The sequence below is a fragment of the Callithrix jacchus genome, chromosome 8 (assembly GCF_049354715.1).
Source record: "Callithrix jacchus isolate 240 chromosome 8, calJac240_pri, whole genome shotgun sequence".
Lineage (NCBI taxonomy): Eukaryota > Metazoa > Chordata > Mammalia > Primates > Cebidae > Callithrix > Callithrix jacchus.
The window spans coordinates 58,566,407-58,582,234 of NC_133509.1; the positions used below are offsets into that span (position 1 = coordinate 58,566,407).

At 51.4% G+C, this 15,828-nt stretch overlaps 1 protein-coding gene across 4 annotated transcripts; it reads right to left on the bottom strand.

Moving 5' to 3' along the window:
* Positions 1-920: 920 nt before the first annotated feature.
* On the bottom strand, positions 921-6,896 carry RABGGTA (Rab geranylgeranyltransferase subunit alpha). 4 transcript variants are annotated; one of them, XM_002753674.4, is made up of 17 exons: positions 6,842-6,896; positions 6,466-6,523; positions 6,190-6,300; positions 5,689-5,813; positions 5,311-5,498; positions 4,870-5,073; positions 4,460-4,543; positions 4,292-4,374; positions 4,102-4,203; positions 3,888-3,993; positions 3,743-3,794; positions 3,486-3,574; positions 3,246-3,334; positions 3,036-3,152; positions 2,134-2,247; positions 1,798-1,885; positions 921-1,133 (listed from the first exon to the last, which is right to left on the bottom strand). In XM_002753674.4, exons 2-17 carry the CDS (start codon positions 6,466-6,468, stop codon positions 985-987), a joined length of 1,704 nt encoding a protein of 567 aa, XP_002753720.1. In that variant the 5' UTR covers positions 6,469-6,523; positions 6,842-6,896; the 3' UTR covers positions 921-984. The 4 variants fall into 4 exon arrangements, with proteins under 4 accessions (XP_002753720.1, XP_035116113.1, XP_078190732.1 ...); XM_035260222.3 differs by having other exon boundaries at positions 6,466-6,603; XM_078334606.1 differs by having other exon boundaries at positions 6,466-6,896.
* Between the last annotated feature and the right edge of the window lie 8,932 nt (positions 6,897-15,828).

Genomic DNA, 15,828 nt, shown 5'->3' on the forward strand with positions numbered 1-15,828 from the left:
ACCCCTGAGCCAGTCCCCTCCCCCACCAACACTCAGGCCTCTCTAGGTCAGGACAAGGTGTGTACATGGTATGTGTGGGGGGACACCATGGGAGTAGACACTCAGCTCAGGACCTGAAGGAGCCGAGGCCAGGCTGCTGCCCAATCATTCCTTAGCAATACAGAAGCAAGAACGTGAGTCTAGAGTCCTAGACCAAGGGTAGAGACAACTTTGGTTTCAGTGCTGATTTGTTCAGCAAGCTTGGGTAAGTCTCAATGGCAGTTTCCTCATCAGTACACTGGGCCTAATCATCCGATCCCTGAAAGCCTGTGAGAATCAAATGGTATCAAGTATGCTCAAGGGTACTTCAACCATAGAATGCTACTCACGGGGACTGATACAGTTGTTAAGGCAGGGCAGAGCAAGGGCACACTGGCCCACTCCTGGGAACACGAAGCCCCTGAACCTCCCTGGCTGTGGTGAATGGGGCCAGGGCAGAGAGGACATCTGAAAAGTGCAGGGGTCACAGGAAAATCTTGTATGATGCTTCCAGCTGGAGAAACTCACAGCTGCTCTGCAGCTCAGCCAGAACCAGAACCTGATCCCAAGCCCTATTCCTGCTTGGAATCTAGACCCAGATCCAGGTCCCACCCTAAACCAGAAGGTAAACTCAAGCTCAGCCCCCATCCTGAATTCTGCCCAAACACTGAGGTCTTGGCTGTCCCTGAGAGGAAACAGCAGGATGGTGCAGAAAGAATGAGCCAGGAACACCGCACGTCTCCCCATGTCTCTTCCCTTTCTTTTCCCAAGATTTTTGACCTGCAGAAACCCCACACTGTGGAGGCCCAGGTTCATATGGGGCAACCAAGGCCAAAATAAATGGCCGTAGTGATGAAGGCAATGGTGAAGTGGTAGCCACAATAACAGCTTGGTAGCCTGAGGACGCCTTTCCATTCTTTATTCAGTCCCAATAAATTAGAGGGCAAGGGGAGGCCGCAGGGCCTCTTAGGTGAGGATAGCGCTCACTGAAGGCAGCAGTTCAGCCAGGTGCTCCAAGATGCCCACTGATTGGCACAGCGGGTTACCCTGCAGGTTGAGGAGGACCAGCCTGGGGCAGGAGGCAAGAGGCTGGAGTGCTGCAGGCTGCTGGAGGCCTTGTGCAGGAGAGTCAAGGAAAGCTTGGCAGGTTCCTCCCAATCCATTTGCTCCTGTGTGCCCTCAAGAGCTGGGGACTGCTGCCTGGAAGTATGTTTGATGGGCATCTCATATGCTCCCTGGAGGGAGTCAGGCTCTAGGCAGGGACTGCAAATGCCTGCGCACAGGGTTAGACAGAAAAGAATGAGCCGCAGCACCCCACGCAGGCTGGTATAGCATGAGAGGAGTGGTGGAGGGGATGGTAAGGTGGAAATCTAGCCTGGTCCAAAGAGACATTTACTATTCAGCAATGATCCAGGGCAGGGCTGCTGCATGAAAATACTAGTGAAAGGTTGCTCTAACTTCCAAGAGAGGAATCAGAACTCAGATTTTTTTTTAAGTATGAAACTTCCTGATTTTTAAAAAACTACATGGTCCTGAAGAACATCTGCAGGCTGCCCATTTGTGAACTCTGACTTGAGGAAGTCACTTACACTGCAAAACTCCACCAGTGCAAGTCAGTGATAGCCCAAGAGCCCCAGGCTCTCCCTCTTCAACTCACACTATAGAGTCCCTGTCTCCTGACCTGCCAGAGGGTGGCATGTACCTTGCCTGCTGTCTGTCCCTCCCAGGGTGGCACTTCACCTTACCCACTGTCTGAAAGGCACCCAGAAGGAAGGATACGGTTGTTGCACAATAGCAGCTCCTGTAGCCGGGGTAGGTTGGTGACGCCGTCCAGGGACTCTATGGCATTATCGTTGGCCTGCAGCACCTGGGGGTAGGAAGGCACAAGGCAGGGTGGGCGCCATCAGCCAGGGATGGTTCAGCAACTGAGAAGCTCAGGCTGATGGGCCCATAGCACACAGAGGAGCTCAGGCTGGGTGATGGAGGCAGAAGGCACACAGTCATCTGTTAGGGGTGGAAGGTCCTGGACATCTCTTTGTAAGATAAGCAGACTTCTGAGGTAAAGGAAGGGGAAAAGAACCACCCATGACAGCAATGGAGACATGGGTACTTTACCTCAAGGCAGCGCAGGGCAGCCAGGGCAGGTGGCAGGGTTCGGAGACGATTGTGTGACAGGTCAAGATGGGTGACCAAGAGCAGCTGCTCCAGATGGCAGAGCACTGTCAGATCCTGGGGGTGAAGGGAGGAAGGAAGTGATGGGTTTCCTAGGAGACCTGGGAGAGGGTCCTCAGCCGGTGTTTATTAGGCACATGCCCTCTGTGCCCCACAAGCCCTTGGGGATCCCAGCCAAGGAGAGGATGGGAGCAGGTGGGAAGTTGACCTTATAGCCCACAGTAGTACATGCTACATGTCACAGACGTGGGACAGACAGTGAGTGCTGCGAGTGGAGTGACCAGTGGAGTGGGCAAGGAGGAGGAGGCCTGGAGCTTGGAGCTACAAGGACCAATGGAGGGTGCTGGGCAAAGAAAGACACCATAGGGACTGGATTCTGATGAGGCAGGAGATGACTTTGGCAGGAACGGAGGTACGTTGTAGTGATGTGATGAAACTGATGTGTTGGGAAGGACTAGGAAAAGTGGAGCCTGGACAGCTTCTCAGGAATCTCTGGAAACTATTTGACTTTCAGGTGTTGGGGGTTGCTCCAAGGTCAGACGTGCTGGAATGTGTACGAGGGGCGGGGTAGGTGTCACTGTGAAGGAAGATGAAGCTGTGAGCAGACTGGGGAAGGAGCAGCACAGGGAGGTCCTGGTGACTCGGGATTTGAAAGTGAGTGACAAAAAGAAAAATGGGCTGAGTGACAGAAAGCAAGACTGGAAGAGGAGCAAGCTGGGAGGAAGGAATGAACTCCATCTTGACTGGGAGGAAGTCCACCAAAGCATCTGAGACTGGGGCAACATCAGGGACATGGGGAGGCCAGCAGGATGAGGGCCAGGGGAAGGCACATGCAGCACCCATACCTTGTGAGCCAGGTGCAGCACGCGCACCTCGGCATACTCCATCTTGAGCACGCTATTCTCCAGCAAGAACTTGCTGCGCAGGTCATCCAGATATGCTGCCCGCATGGGGTCCACGGCCTGGAGTGGATGGGGTGGGCAGGGTATGCATGTCAGCTGCCTGCCTCCTGCCTGCTGGGCCTCCCCCTGGCCTGTTCTGCAGGCACAACTTGCCTTCAGGGTCTGGAAGTACTGCAGGGTTTCCTTCTCATACAGCAGGGGGTCCAGTGCCCGCATCAGCAGGATGATGGTGAGCAGGCACCCTGAGGAAAGGGCGGGGAAAAGGAGGCTTTCTCCTGGATCCTCCTCTGCTCCCATCCACCTGAGGCCCTCCTGCTTTCCTCTCAGGGCCACACTGGAAAGGGGCTTCCTCAGTGGGCTCTGGGAGCAGGCTCTCACAGAATGGGGCCTCACATTTATTCTCAGGCTCCAGCTCCTGCAGCTCCTTACAGGATTCCAGCTCAGACTGTAGCACTGTGGACTTTTCCACTGACAGCTCACACCTGAGGGTGGGCAGGGTGGGGAGGTGTTGAGGCCAGCAGCCCTGCAGTACTGGTCAAATCCCCAGAATCTACCCTGAAACATCTTCCCGAGATGCCGGCTCCTGTCCTAGCTGCCTGCTGCCCAGAGCCCAGAGCCCCTCTCCTTGTTTTGTGTTTCCCTGTCACCACCTGAATAGCTGCTCATCTGTGGTGGAGTCCCGACACCAGCCCTCCTGGCGGCCTGGGGAAAGAGTAGGTGGTTGTGGGGTGCACCCACCAGAGGAAGAAAGGGATGGGGGCTGCTGCAAGGGGTGGAGGCTGCAAGTTCCATCACCTTTTAAAAGCACGCATTCTTTCTGGACATCACCTTCTGTCCAAATGACGCGAAACGTGTGCTGGGGCGACTGGTTGTTGAGGGAGGCGGCAGGCAGGTCACAGAGCTTGGAGTGCTGGGTCAAGGAAATGCCCGGGCCTAATAACCACTTTTTTGACTTCCCCACCCAGCTCTGCCTCAGACCCCCAGTTCTGCCCCACCAATCCTGGGATACCCAGACATGGTTGGGCCGGTTCCTGCCATCTGGGGTCCTCCACTCCACAATCAGGGGAGACTCATCAACCATGAGCAGCAAGGTCTCCGTTCTGGAGCCTACCTGGTACAAGGGACAAAGAGAGACTTCAGCCCCAACAGCACCAGGCCCACAATCCCACAGTGCTCTTGACAAAAGCTGCAGGACTCACTAGGAGGGGCCGAGAGAAGGAGACAGTCAGACAGGCCTCATCCCGGCTCACATGTAGGCAGCGCAGTGCATCCTGGGGGTCAGCTACGGGGAAACACAGCATCAGATCTTAAACCCTCTCCCACTCCTATCAAGCCCTAAATACCCAGCCCCTTTCCTCATTGCTCACCTCGGCCTAGGAGCCAACGGTGATAGAACCAGGCACTCTGATCATTGGGGTCAGTGAAGAAGGCATTCTGCACCAGCTCCAGCTCTGTGGGGTTCCGGGAGGCATGGGCTGTGGTTAGGCCAATGGTTGGCTCCTGGCCACTTCAACACCCTACTCTCTCCTTGGAGTACTTCCAACCCCCAGTCTCACTTATATGCTGTCCTTGCACAGGGGCTGCATATGTCAATTTTATCTTCCCCATCAGACACTTGAGCTCTCTGCAGCCAGGGACTGAGTCTTAGGCACTCATGGAGCCAGGCATGAAGTAGGTGCTCAATAAATCCGAGTGACAGGTTCAGGAATAGGGTCAGGCATGGGGGCTGGAAGGGTGGCACTGCAGAGTCCTCCCGAGCACCCCTGACCCTGCTTACCTTTGAGCAGCACATCCTCAGGGAGGCGTCCCTGTGGTTCAGAATCTGGCTGGGGGTGCAGCTGGGGCAAGAGGCAGGAACGGTAATGCCAGGAAGAGTAGTTGGAGAAGTTTCGGGTGATGAGGCTGTCAGTGAAGGCTAGCTCTTCTGCAGGGGGCACTGCTGCCTGTGAGGCCACAAAACGCCGATAGTCCCAGCAGTGAACTGGAGGGGAGAGGTGACAGCGTATATTAGAAGCAGGGCAAGAGGAGCTACCTGGCTGGAACCCCTAGAAACACCTCAGTGCACTTCACAGAGGATGCATTTGACTCCATCATCCCTTTCAGCACCAGCTCAGTGGACCCATCCTGGATATCCATCCCCATTCTGGGCCTTAATGAGGCTCCAGCACCAGAATGTGGGCAGGTGAAGACTGTGGGGACAGAATCTACAGGAACGTACAGTTCCGCTCATCGACCTCCAGGAAGCGGGCACACAGTTCCAGCTCCCGGGCCCAGTTGGGCTCAGGCAGGCGGCCGAGCAGCCAGCTTCGGTGGTGCCAGGTACCATAAGACTTGGGGTTCACCCGTAGGCAGCTCTCCAGGAAGCCCAGTTCTGCCTTCACCAGAGCAGCCAATTCCTCAGGAGACCTGCACCCAAGGGGAAGCAGGGTCAGGGCTTTCCTACACTCAACCTCAGCTCACCCCTCACTTTCTGTACCCAGCCCCCTACTGTCCTCCATCTATGCCACTGGCTGCCACATTTCTCCTCCACCCCTGGACCCAGGCACTGCAGGTGCAGGGCCAGGGCAGTCTTCTAAGACCCTGAACCCCTACGCACTTCTGAGTCTCCAGCTGCTGGAGCACTTCTCGTCGGCAGTTCCAGAGGGTGGCAAAATCAGGGTTGGCTCCCAGAATCTGGCTTGTCAGTTCCAGCACTGACTCATCCAGCTCACCAGCCTGGCGCTGAGAAGACAGGTAGCAGGGTCAGAGATCATACCATTTGCCCACTACAGGACTAAATAACATAAATATAGAACCACCCAATATTCTGTGAATCCCACACTATACAACAGGTACTATGAACCATGCTTTATGGCTTTACAAGTATTCTCTCATTTAATTTTCACAACAGCCTTATGCAGTAGGTACAATTATTAGCTCCATTTTACAGAGGAGCAAACTGAGGCCCAGCGATTCAGCAACTTGTCCAAGGTCATATAGTTATAAGTGAGAGAACCCAGAATTGGATCCAGGCAGTCTGACTCTAGGGACCAGCTCTTGACCTGTGTACTATACTGAGGTAGCCTCCTGGGGTTGGGGCTACCTCTGAGGGCCCCACCTTCTGGAATACGGCTTGGGTGGCTGACTGGTACAGCTTCAGCTTCTGCTCTCGCTCTAGCCTTTTGGCCTCCGCCTGCTCTTCTGACGTCTTCACCTTCAGGCGTCCGTGCTACAAGGATGAACGGGTTGGAAGAGTGCAGTTTGCCTTGCAGGAGCTGACCTGCAAAAACTCCACACTGTGGAGCCCCAGGTTCATGCGGGGCAACCAAGGCACAGCCACTCGGGGTGAGGGCACGGGCCTGCGGAGGTGAAGGGCGGGGCTCAGGGTTCTCACCATGGTGCCGGCTCAGGGTTCAAGACAGGGTAAGGGTCCAGTAGCAGCCCTTGGAAGTCTGAGGAGAGAGGTGTCAATCACGTAGCCCCGCCCCTACTAGCTCCGCCCTCAGCTGTGTCCCGGAAGCAGCAAGCGTGCCTGGGCAGAGACCCCGAGGGTGTAAAGAGGTCCTGGGACAGGTGTTGCACATTCAGGAAGAGGCGAATACCCGGACTAGGACTTCCATCCGTGTGGCCCTTCCCATAGCTGGATTCGCCACGGCCAAAGCCCCAGCCGGGACACCTAGGCGATGGAGACCACTCTGCGCCCCAAAGGTTGCCGCTACCCGCCCATCCCACGGCTCCCGGGCACCCCCGCCCCCCGCGGGCGGACCCACCTGCGCTGGGAGGAGGCGCGGGGGACGCAGAGCTGCGGCGCCCGCTACAGAGCCCAGGAGCTGGCTAGAGCGGCGCCACGTCCCGGCTCACCGAAGCGCAGCGCCCTCTGCAGGCTTGGGGAAGGGCCTGCGGCGGAGGAGGCGGCTCGGAGGCGCGTGCGCGGGGGCTCTGCGCTCGGTGTCAGGACACGCTTGTACCTATTAGCCACCTGGTGTGTACGAGTGCGCTCGTGCGACTGTAGCGTGCATGTGAAATGGGGGCGGACCATGCTGGTTGGTAACTCAAAGTGCAGTGTAGTTAGTGGAAAAGGTTTTCCAATGGCTGGAAACCCACACCTTCACTACTCCACTGACCTTACCCTGGCCACACCGACAACCTTCTAGAAGTTAAATCTAACAGGTGGAGTTGAACTCCCTGTCATTTTCTCTTACCTCTGAAGCATTTGACCCTACCCACTTCTTTACACTTGGCACTCCCATTCTGGCTTCTCATCCCGCACGTCTGCCTCTCTCTTCTCATCTGTTCACCTGCTCCCCTAAATGTGGTGATCTCCAGGGCCCTTTCCTCACCCCTTTTCCACTGCATACACTGTTACTGGGAGAATGTTTAAATCTAAGTCTTCAACTGCTTAGAGTTGGAGTTCTGCAGAGCTCTCTCTTTTGGCCCACAAATCTGGCATCACACTTTCTCTGGGTGACATCATCCACACTCATTGTTTTAATTACTACCTATAAGTTGATGACACCCAAAATTATATCTCCAGCCCAGATGTCTTGGAAGCTTAAATAACAATAAATAATATACATGCACATACATATTCAAACACCTATTGCATTTCACCTGAGTGTTCCAGAGACACCTCAAACTCCAAAAGCCAAAAGGTATAAATTGTCTCTCATCCATCCTGTCTCAACATTGGCCTTTATGTTTTCTATTGTAGCGAATGGCACTATTTCCTCCCCACTTCTTAAACTCGCTTAAATACTCTCTATTTCCACTGCCTTTAAGAGTTCAAACTTCAAATTTCTTTTCCAGATTGTTGAAGGTCTTTTCAGTGTCTTCCACTGCGTCCCTTGTGTTATCAGTACCTCCTCTGTGCTGCTGAATCAGTCTTTCTAAAATGCAGATTTGATGTTATATCTCTGCCTAAAAGCCCTGAGTGGCTCCTTTTCAGGACAGAATTGTAATCTCTCAGCCTAGCACATCAGACCTTTTGGCGTTTGGGCTCTGCCTACTCTCTGGTCCTACGTCCTGCTGACCCTGCTAAAAACTCTTCATGACAGCCTACAGAAATACATGCAGTTCCCTAAATGTTAGCCTCTTCCCTCTTCTTCACTCTCCTTTCTCTGTGCCCCTCCTTTGCCACAGTAACTCCTGTTTATCTCTAAGATTTAACTTTTTGAACTCCACAGAACAAAGAAAAAATATTTAACTCAAGTGGCACCTCAGAAGTTCTCTAAAATGCCCTTGTTCAATCTGATAGACCTTTACAAGTACTTTCAAAGGCAGTGCTTTTTTCCCCTGTGCCTACTGTAAATCTTCTTTCCCCAGAAGTCTTGATTTGTGTGCCAGTATCTTCTGTCATACTGAAAGTTCCTGGAGGACCGGAACCATACTTTTTTGATCTTGCCTCTTTGATACCTAGTCCTGATTCTCAGTAGGTATTCACTAGCAATTTGAATGAACAAACAAAATATCACATAGTGAGGGCTGGCTTGGTTGGGCCTAACAATGAGTTCTGTTGGCATTCAGGAATAGGAGAGATCTGCATGGCCTGGAGCAGCTCAGGAAGGTTTTCTGGTGGAATCTTTATGGGGTTCAAGGTGTCTAGTGAGTGTGTGTGCACCTCATGTATATGTGTGTGATGTCTTTGTGAATAGTGTGTCCATGTGGCACTCACACCTGGTTAAGAAGGTAGTGCTTTAAATCGTTTTTTTGTTTTTTTTTTTCTTTGAGACAGGGTCTCACTTTATCACACACGCCAAGAGTGCAGTGGCACGATCTTGGCTCACTGCAACCTCTGCCTCCCGGGTTCAAGCGATTCTCTTGCCTCAGCCTCCCAAGTAGCTGGGACTACAGGCATGTGCCACCACACCCAGCTAGTTTCTGTATTCTTAATAGAGAGGGGGTTTCACCACATTGGCCAGGCTGGTCTCAGACTCCTGACCTCAGGTTATTGGCCTGCCTTAGCCTCCCAAAGTGCTGGGATTACTGGCATGAGTCACATGCCCAGCCAGTGCTTTAAATCTTTATAAATCCTTCACACTTCTCTCAGCCCCTAGAAATGTATGTAAAGTGCCCATTATATACTTCTTTCCTAGCTCCTATAACAAATTACAGAGGAAAAGAGACTTTTTTTTCTATCCTTGTGTATTTGCCATCCCAGCGAGGAAAGAGTTAAACCATTTATTGGTTCTCTTTGTGCCAGCCACTGTGATGGGAGCTTTGCATATATATGAGGTATATATGTATGTGCACATACACAGAATTACAGGTGGGAGGTAGTTAGCAGAGTAATTAAGAACGTGGATGCTGGTGCCAAACTGCCTGGCTACAAATCCTAGCTTTGCCACTTACTTGTCCCAGGGTGACCTGGGGCAAGTTACTCAACTTCTGTGTTGAGCTTCCTCTGTGTCTCTTTCTTCAACAGTAACATAGGAAAAATAATATTATCTACCTGCTGCAGTTGAAGTTAATCTGTTGAAGTTAAGCTGAAATAAAAGAATCTGTGTAAAGTACTTAGAATAGTGTCTGTCCTAAGTAAGGGCTCAGTATAGTAATAGTAAACTGAGGCTCAGAAAGATGAAGTAACTTGTTGAGGGCCACCATGTAATAAGTGGCCAAATGGGACCTGTATCTAGTCGGGCAGCCCTCCCACCTCACCACCAGCCTTTTTCAGTTGTTGGTCATCACCTTGTCTTGCTTCCTGCTCTGCACACACTCACAGGCGCAACTAGACACCTGGGAACACAGATGCCCTCAGGTGCAGATTTGCCAGGTACAGCCTTGCTTTGTAGTCACTAAGAGAGGAGGAAGGGGGGTGGTTGGAGGCTGAGATAGGGAAGAAATATTTTCTAGTGATTAGCAATCTTGAAACTGAGAAGGTTAAGTCAAGCAAGCTTAAGAGAGGAAGTGAGTCTTATGAAAAACTCTGCGTCAGGGAAGGCAGGGCCTGGGTTTTGGAAAGCACAGGCAGGAAGGGTATTTCAGGTATGTAATATGACGTGAAGGTGAGGGAGAGAAAGCCAAACAAGCGTAGCTGGCTGGCAGAGAGAGGCCGAGCCAGGTGCCTTTGGAGATAAGAGCAATGGAACTGATGACAAGCCTCTTGCTTGAAGGCAAAAGGAGCTGTCAGGAGTTATACTTGGCCTCCTTTGTGGGATAAGTGGGAACCATGCAGGTGTCTGAGAGCCACAATCTAAATGATGCTCGAAGAAGAGATTTTACCACCCTCTCTGTATAGAAACAAACAAACAATGATTGAGTATCAACAGAGCCCCAGACATCTTATTTATTGCACTCACTACCTATATGAAGTAGGTATTACTATCCATATTTTACAGTGAAGCATCAGGGAATACAGTGGGTTCACAGAGGGTAGTTTCTTGTCCAGAGTCACACATCTGGGAGATTCAGAATCCAGTCAGCTGCATAGGTGACAGTGGCCATTGCCAGAGGCCTGAACTTGAGCTTCTTGAGACTTGGAACCCTGGCATCTTTTCACCCCTGCCAATTCAGTCTTTACTCCTGCTCCCAACATACGTACACACAAGCACACACACATACTCACATATAATGGCTCCAGGACCCTAAGCCTGTCACAGATCAGAGATAGTTTAGAGGGAGGGAAGGGGCTATGAGCCCTGGGTTAGGACCTTGGGTCAAAGCTTGGCTAGAAGCAGGGGAAGTCTGGAGGCAGGGGAAGCAAATGGGAGAAAGGTCATGGAGCTGCCGCCGGGCCATGTGCGGTGTGCGGCAGTGTGCTCATTCACTTCTCTGATGTTCAGCATCTGTGCTGGGCCTCACAGCATGTCGGTGCCAGGGAGCCAGTACTGGACCACAAAGACAAGTCTTTGTCTTCCAGAGCTTATGGTGGGGTGTAGCACTGTCCAATAGAACTTTCTGGGACAATGGACGTGTTTGGTGGCTGTGCTTTCCAACACGGTTGACAGTAGCCCCATGGAACTACTAAGCACTTGAAATGTGGCTAGTGCAATTGAGGAACTGAATTTTTAGTTTTGTTTTATTTTAATTAACATTTTTTTTTTTTTTTGCCAGGTTCCAGCCGTAGTGCTGTAATCCCAGCACTTTGGGAGCCCAAGGAGAGTGGATCACTTGATGTCAGGAATTTGAAACTAGCCTGGCCAACATGGTGAAACCTTGTCTCAGCTGAAAATACAAAACTTAGCCAGGCATGGTGGCGCGTGCCTGTAGTCCCAGCTACACGGAGGCTGAGGCCAAGAATTGCTTGAGCCCAAGAGGCAGAGGTTGCAGTGAGCAGAGGTTGTGCCACTGCACTCCAGCCATAGGGTCTTGCTCTGTTGCCCAGGCTAGAGTACAGTGGTGCAATCATATCTCTCTGCAGCCTCCAACTCCTGGGCTCAAGTGATCCTCCTGCCTCAGGCTTCCAAGTAGCTAGGACTACAGGCACACACTCAGCCAGTTTTTAAAAATTAGCCCATGCCTGGCTAATTAAAAAAATTTTTTTTTAGACACAGGGTCTTTCTATATTGCCCAGGCTGTTCTCCAACTCCTGGCCTCCAAGCAATCATCCTGCCTCAGCCTCCCAAAGGGCTGGGACTATAGTTGTGAGCCACTACACCCAGCCTAATTTAAATGTAAATAAGTGCATGGGGTTAGTGGTTAGTATTGGACAGAGCACGTCTCTTGGGTGAAACATGTAAGCTGGAGTAGGAGGACAGGTGCGCATAGGGCCCACAGAAGGGACACCTCACGCAGACTCAGGTTAAGAGGAACTTGTTTTAGATCTGGTGATATGTAATGGTTTACATTTTTTCTCTTTAACTTTTGATGCTTATTCTATTCTTCCTGTAAAACTTGTCAATGGGGCATAACGTGTTATACTGAAAGTGCACAAATCATGAATGTACAGCTCTGATCCTCGTATTTTAAAACTGTCCCAGACACAGGTATGGGTAAGAGGTTTGGTGGGGGATGGGAGACACAGAGTGGAGGTAAATGTGGGGAAGGAGGTTAGAAAACCCCACCTCAGGGATACTTTGGCAGAACCTAGAATCCACATCAATGTCCCTGTGGCTGTGGGTTGCAGTGGGCATTGAGAATGGGATGGTGAAAGACTGTTTTTGAGGACAAGTAGGAAGGATTTGGTGGCAGGTGAGACTGAGATGCAGGGATGAAGGCAACTTGGAGGAAGACATGTGAGTTGTAAAGTCAAGGACTTGAGAATTTGTGGTGTCTACAGAGGTCCTAGGACACGGGTGCAGGGAGGGATGGTTGTGTGAAAAGAGGAAAACTACTCACATGTTCAGTTTTGATGTGGAGATGTCCTGAGGCAGCAAGAAATCCTTGCCTGGAGAGAGGATGAGAGGTCAAGGCAGAAGAGGTCAGCGTGGGCGTCAGGTGTGTGCAGGTAGTAATTACACCCCAGCAGAGAATGGGTGCTCTGGGGAGAGGGGAGGTGAGGGAACCCACAAACAAGCTTTGGTAGAGTGTAGTGAGGGCAGGGCTGAGGGCTGAGGATGCGGGGCGGAGAAGCCTCAGTGGAGAGCAAAAGAAGAAATGGACAGTGAAGAGAGGAGGAGAGCTTCTGTGCTCTTGAAGCTATACTTAATGAGAGATTATAATGACTGAATACTTTATAGCCATGATGGCAAGAAACTGAAGCTCTGCCCAATGCTGCAAGGCCAGAAGTGATAAGTGCAAGGCCTCATGCTCAGGTGGATTCCAGAATATGCTCTATTTCTGGCTTTTCCTCCAGGCTTGCCTCACCCACCATGCTTTGCTGGAGCCACAGCCAGGGCCAGGAGTGTGGGAGGAGGGTGGAAGGAGGTGTCCAGAGACCTCTGGGAAGCTGGGATGGGGGTGATGGATGCTGGCCTTGTGGAGAAGGGGCCAGAAAGGGGAGGCAGCTCGGGCCAGATGGTCTGGATCTTCTTGGGATCCAGAGGAAATGAAATAGGGAAGTCTGAGTTCCAGCACAAGTTGGGGTCAAGAAAATGAAACGGGAAGAGACGTGCTGGGCGCTTGGTGTGTGTCATTGACAGCAGAGTAAAGCTTACCCACGGCACAAGAAGAAGTGCCTGATTCTTATCTCTTGGAACAGGGACCTTTCTCCGTCCCCAGCTTCCTGATTTTTTATAACTCTGACCATCACAGTACAGAACATCAGAGCGAGACAGGGCTTGACAGGTCTCCAGCAGCCCAGAGATACTCAGTGAAGTCACGCATCTGGAGGTGTGGCCAGGTTTGGAAACTAGGTTTTCAAATGACTGTCTTAGTGCTTTTGCACCCACCAGTACTATCATAGGATATGTTGAACAACGAAACGGTGAACTGTGGGTGGGGTGATAGGATAGTAGATATGGTTGTAATGGGTAGGACATCCATCACTGAATAATATGAATTAATGTGTCTTTGTCAACCTGGAGGAAGTTCCCTAGTGGTGGCACTTTTTCAGTGACATGTGGGATAAGCACAGATGCCATTCTCATAATCGAAGGTCACTGGCATGTAATTGGGAGGAATACTGGATGATGGCATCTGGCAAGATCGTTGGGCCAGATTTGTCACCTGGAATTGAATAGGGACAGGAGTACAGTCTGGTTCTTTGGTCTTCGGATAATCAGCTGTATAGGAGTAAGATATGTGAGGGGTTGGAAGAACAATAGTATATCAAGACAGGAAGACTCTGGTTATATGGGATTGGAAAGAGTTGACTGTGATCTGCTTGCCAAAAGCACTACCATGACTTTGGGATGCACGATGAAAGCTTTAGTATCCACAACAATGGGGCTTATAGGCCCCAGACTCTGTGAGAGTCAAACCCTGTTAGGAGTGTGTGGCCCATTTTGAGAGGGACAGAGACAAACTGTAGAGTCTAGAGGTAGAAATGAGGATGGTAAGAGGAGCCCATGACCAGAGGGAGGACATGAAGACATTGAACTGGGAGAGAAGACTCAAGGGACAGATGATAATGGTCTTCCAACTCCTGGAATAGAAACCTAATTGATTCTGTGTATCTTGAGAGCAAAGAAGAAAGACCAGAGAGTGGATGTAGATTCTTTATGAGGAAAGGACTTTCTAATAATTAAAGCTGCCCAAAGGTAGAATGGGCCTCAGTGAGAGGTGGTGAGCTCGCCAGTGTGAGAGGTAATCAAGCATGTGATGGTCAACCACTTTGTGAGAATGTAGTAGCGGACATTCAGAGGCCAGAGTCTCTCCCCTCTGAAGTCCTGAAACATTCTGATCCCTGGGATGGACTAGGGGACTAGAGTAACTCAGAGCCCAACAAGATCCTCTCCACTGCCCATTCCCCTACACTGCCCATCCCTTGGATACTTGGCTTAAAGGCTTACATTCTTTTTCTTCTCCCTGCTCCCCAGTTCCTTCTGAGTCAGGCTGGAGAAATTCCTTGATGGCCCATGGGGGTAGCCATGTGCATGTAGCACACTTCCTGGCTGAAGAAGAAGACGGAACAGGTTAGCCAGTGAAAAGGGAGGGTAGGTTCCCAAGGCTGCCCTAAAAGACAGAAGGGCCCCAAAGGGAAAGTCCCCACAAGACCATTCTGACTCTCCCAGGGTGTGGTTGGTGCTGAGTCAGGTTGGCATCTCTTGGTGAAGAGTTGAAGGAAGAGCAATCAAGAAATGGTGCTGAAAAGCTGGAAAAACTTCCTGAGCCAGCCAGAACTGAAGCCTCTGTGACAGGAGCCAGGCACTGCATGGTGACTGGTGATGATGATGACATGTTGGCTAAAAATTGCCCAGAATACTGGTGGAGGTGGGAACGTAGCCAAGAAGCTTGCTGCCTGGCAAGACCACTGCCCAACTGCAGGGGGTACAATCGCATTCTGTTTTGGGCATATATGTGAGTGGTACCAGAAGGCAGAAGCCCTGACGTTCTATGTCAGATGAGAAACAGAAGCCATGGAGCTAGGTGAGATGTGGGGTCCTGGGGAAGGACGGGATACTGTCACTGGTAGATGAACACAGGGGATGAAGGACGGGCTCCTCTAGGGGAGGAAAGAGGAACTGCTATTTTGGGGGTGGACTTGGCCGTCACCCTTTCCCTGTCCCATTCATCTGTCGACAAATAACGACTGAGGGCCCTCTGTGCCTGATCCACGCTAGGGCAGGGGCTATGGCAGTAAGCAGAGCACAGACACAGTCTCTGTCTCACGGAGCATACAAGCTAGCCCTGGGCTGTTTAGTCAAACTTTCCAAACGATGGAAATAATTATATAAGCAAATGTAGAAGTACAACTCTGTCAACTGCTCTGCCCTTATGGAGAGGCATGTGGTGGTGGGTGAGCACCTGGCGAGGAGCTGCCCTGTCTGGGGATGGGGGTAGGCTTCCTAGAGGAGGCGAGTGTGAGCAGGAGCTGTCAGTGAGCGGGAACCCTGACGTGGGGCTCCATCGAGTGCCTCGTTTGTGCCTCTCAGCACTAGGTCCTGTGGGGCCTGCATTATAGCTCATCACATGGGGTGCTGGCACCTCACTTGTGCTCCTGCTGTGAACTGCCTACCCAAGGGAACTCATTTGACTGCATTTCCTCTCACCTAGCAAGGTGCCTGCACCATGGTGGTTGCACAACAAACATTAACATAATTTAGCCAGTCAGTTATCAACCAACAATTATTGAGCACCAGTACAGCTCAATATACAGCAGTGACCAAGGCAGACAAGGTCCCTACTGCCATAGGGCTTATATTATAGTTGGGGAGACAGTCCCGATAGGAGTAAATATACACAAAAGACAACTTCAGGGAATCTTAAGTGCCCATGAGGG

Excerpts from the sequence above, each read along its gene's own strand:
- RABGGTA (XM_002753674.4), bottom strand. Across the intron at positions 5,499-5,688 it reads CAGCAGCTGGAGACTCAGAA|GTCTCCTGAGGAATTGGCTG; the intron begins GTGCGTAGGGGT and ends CCTTGGGTGCAG. Across the intron at positions 1,886-2,133 it reads CTGCCCTGCGCTGCCTTGAG|GTGCTGCAGGCCAACGATAA; the intron begins GTAAAGTACCCA and ends TCCTACCCCCAG.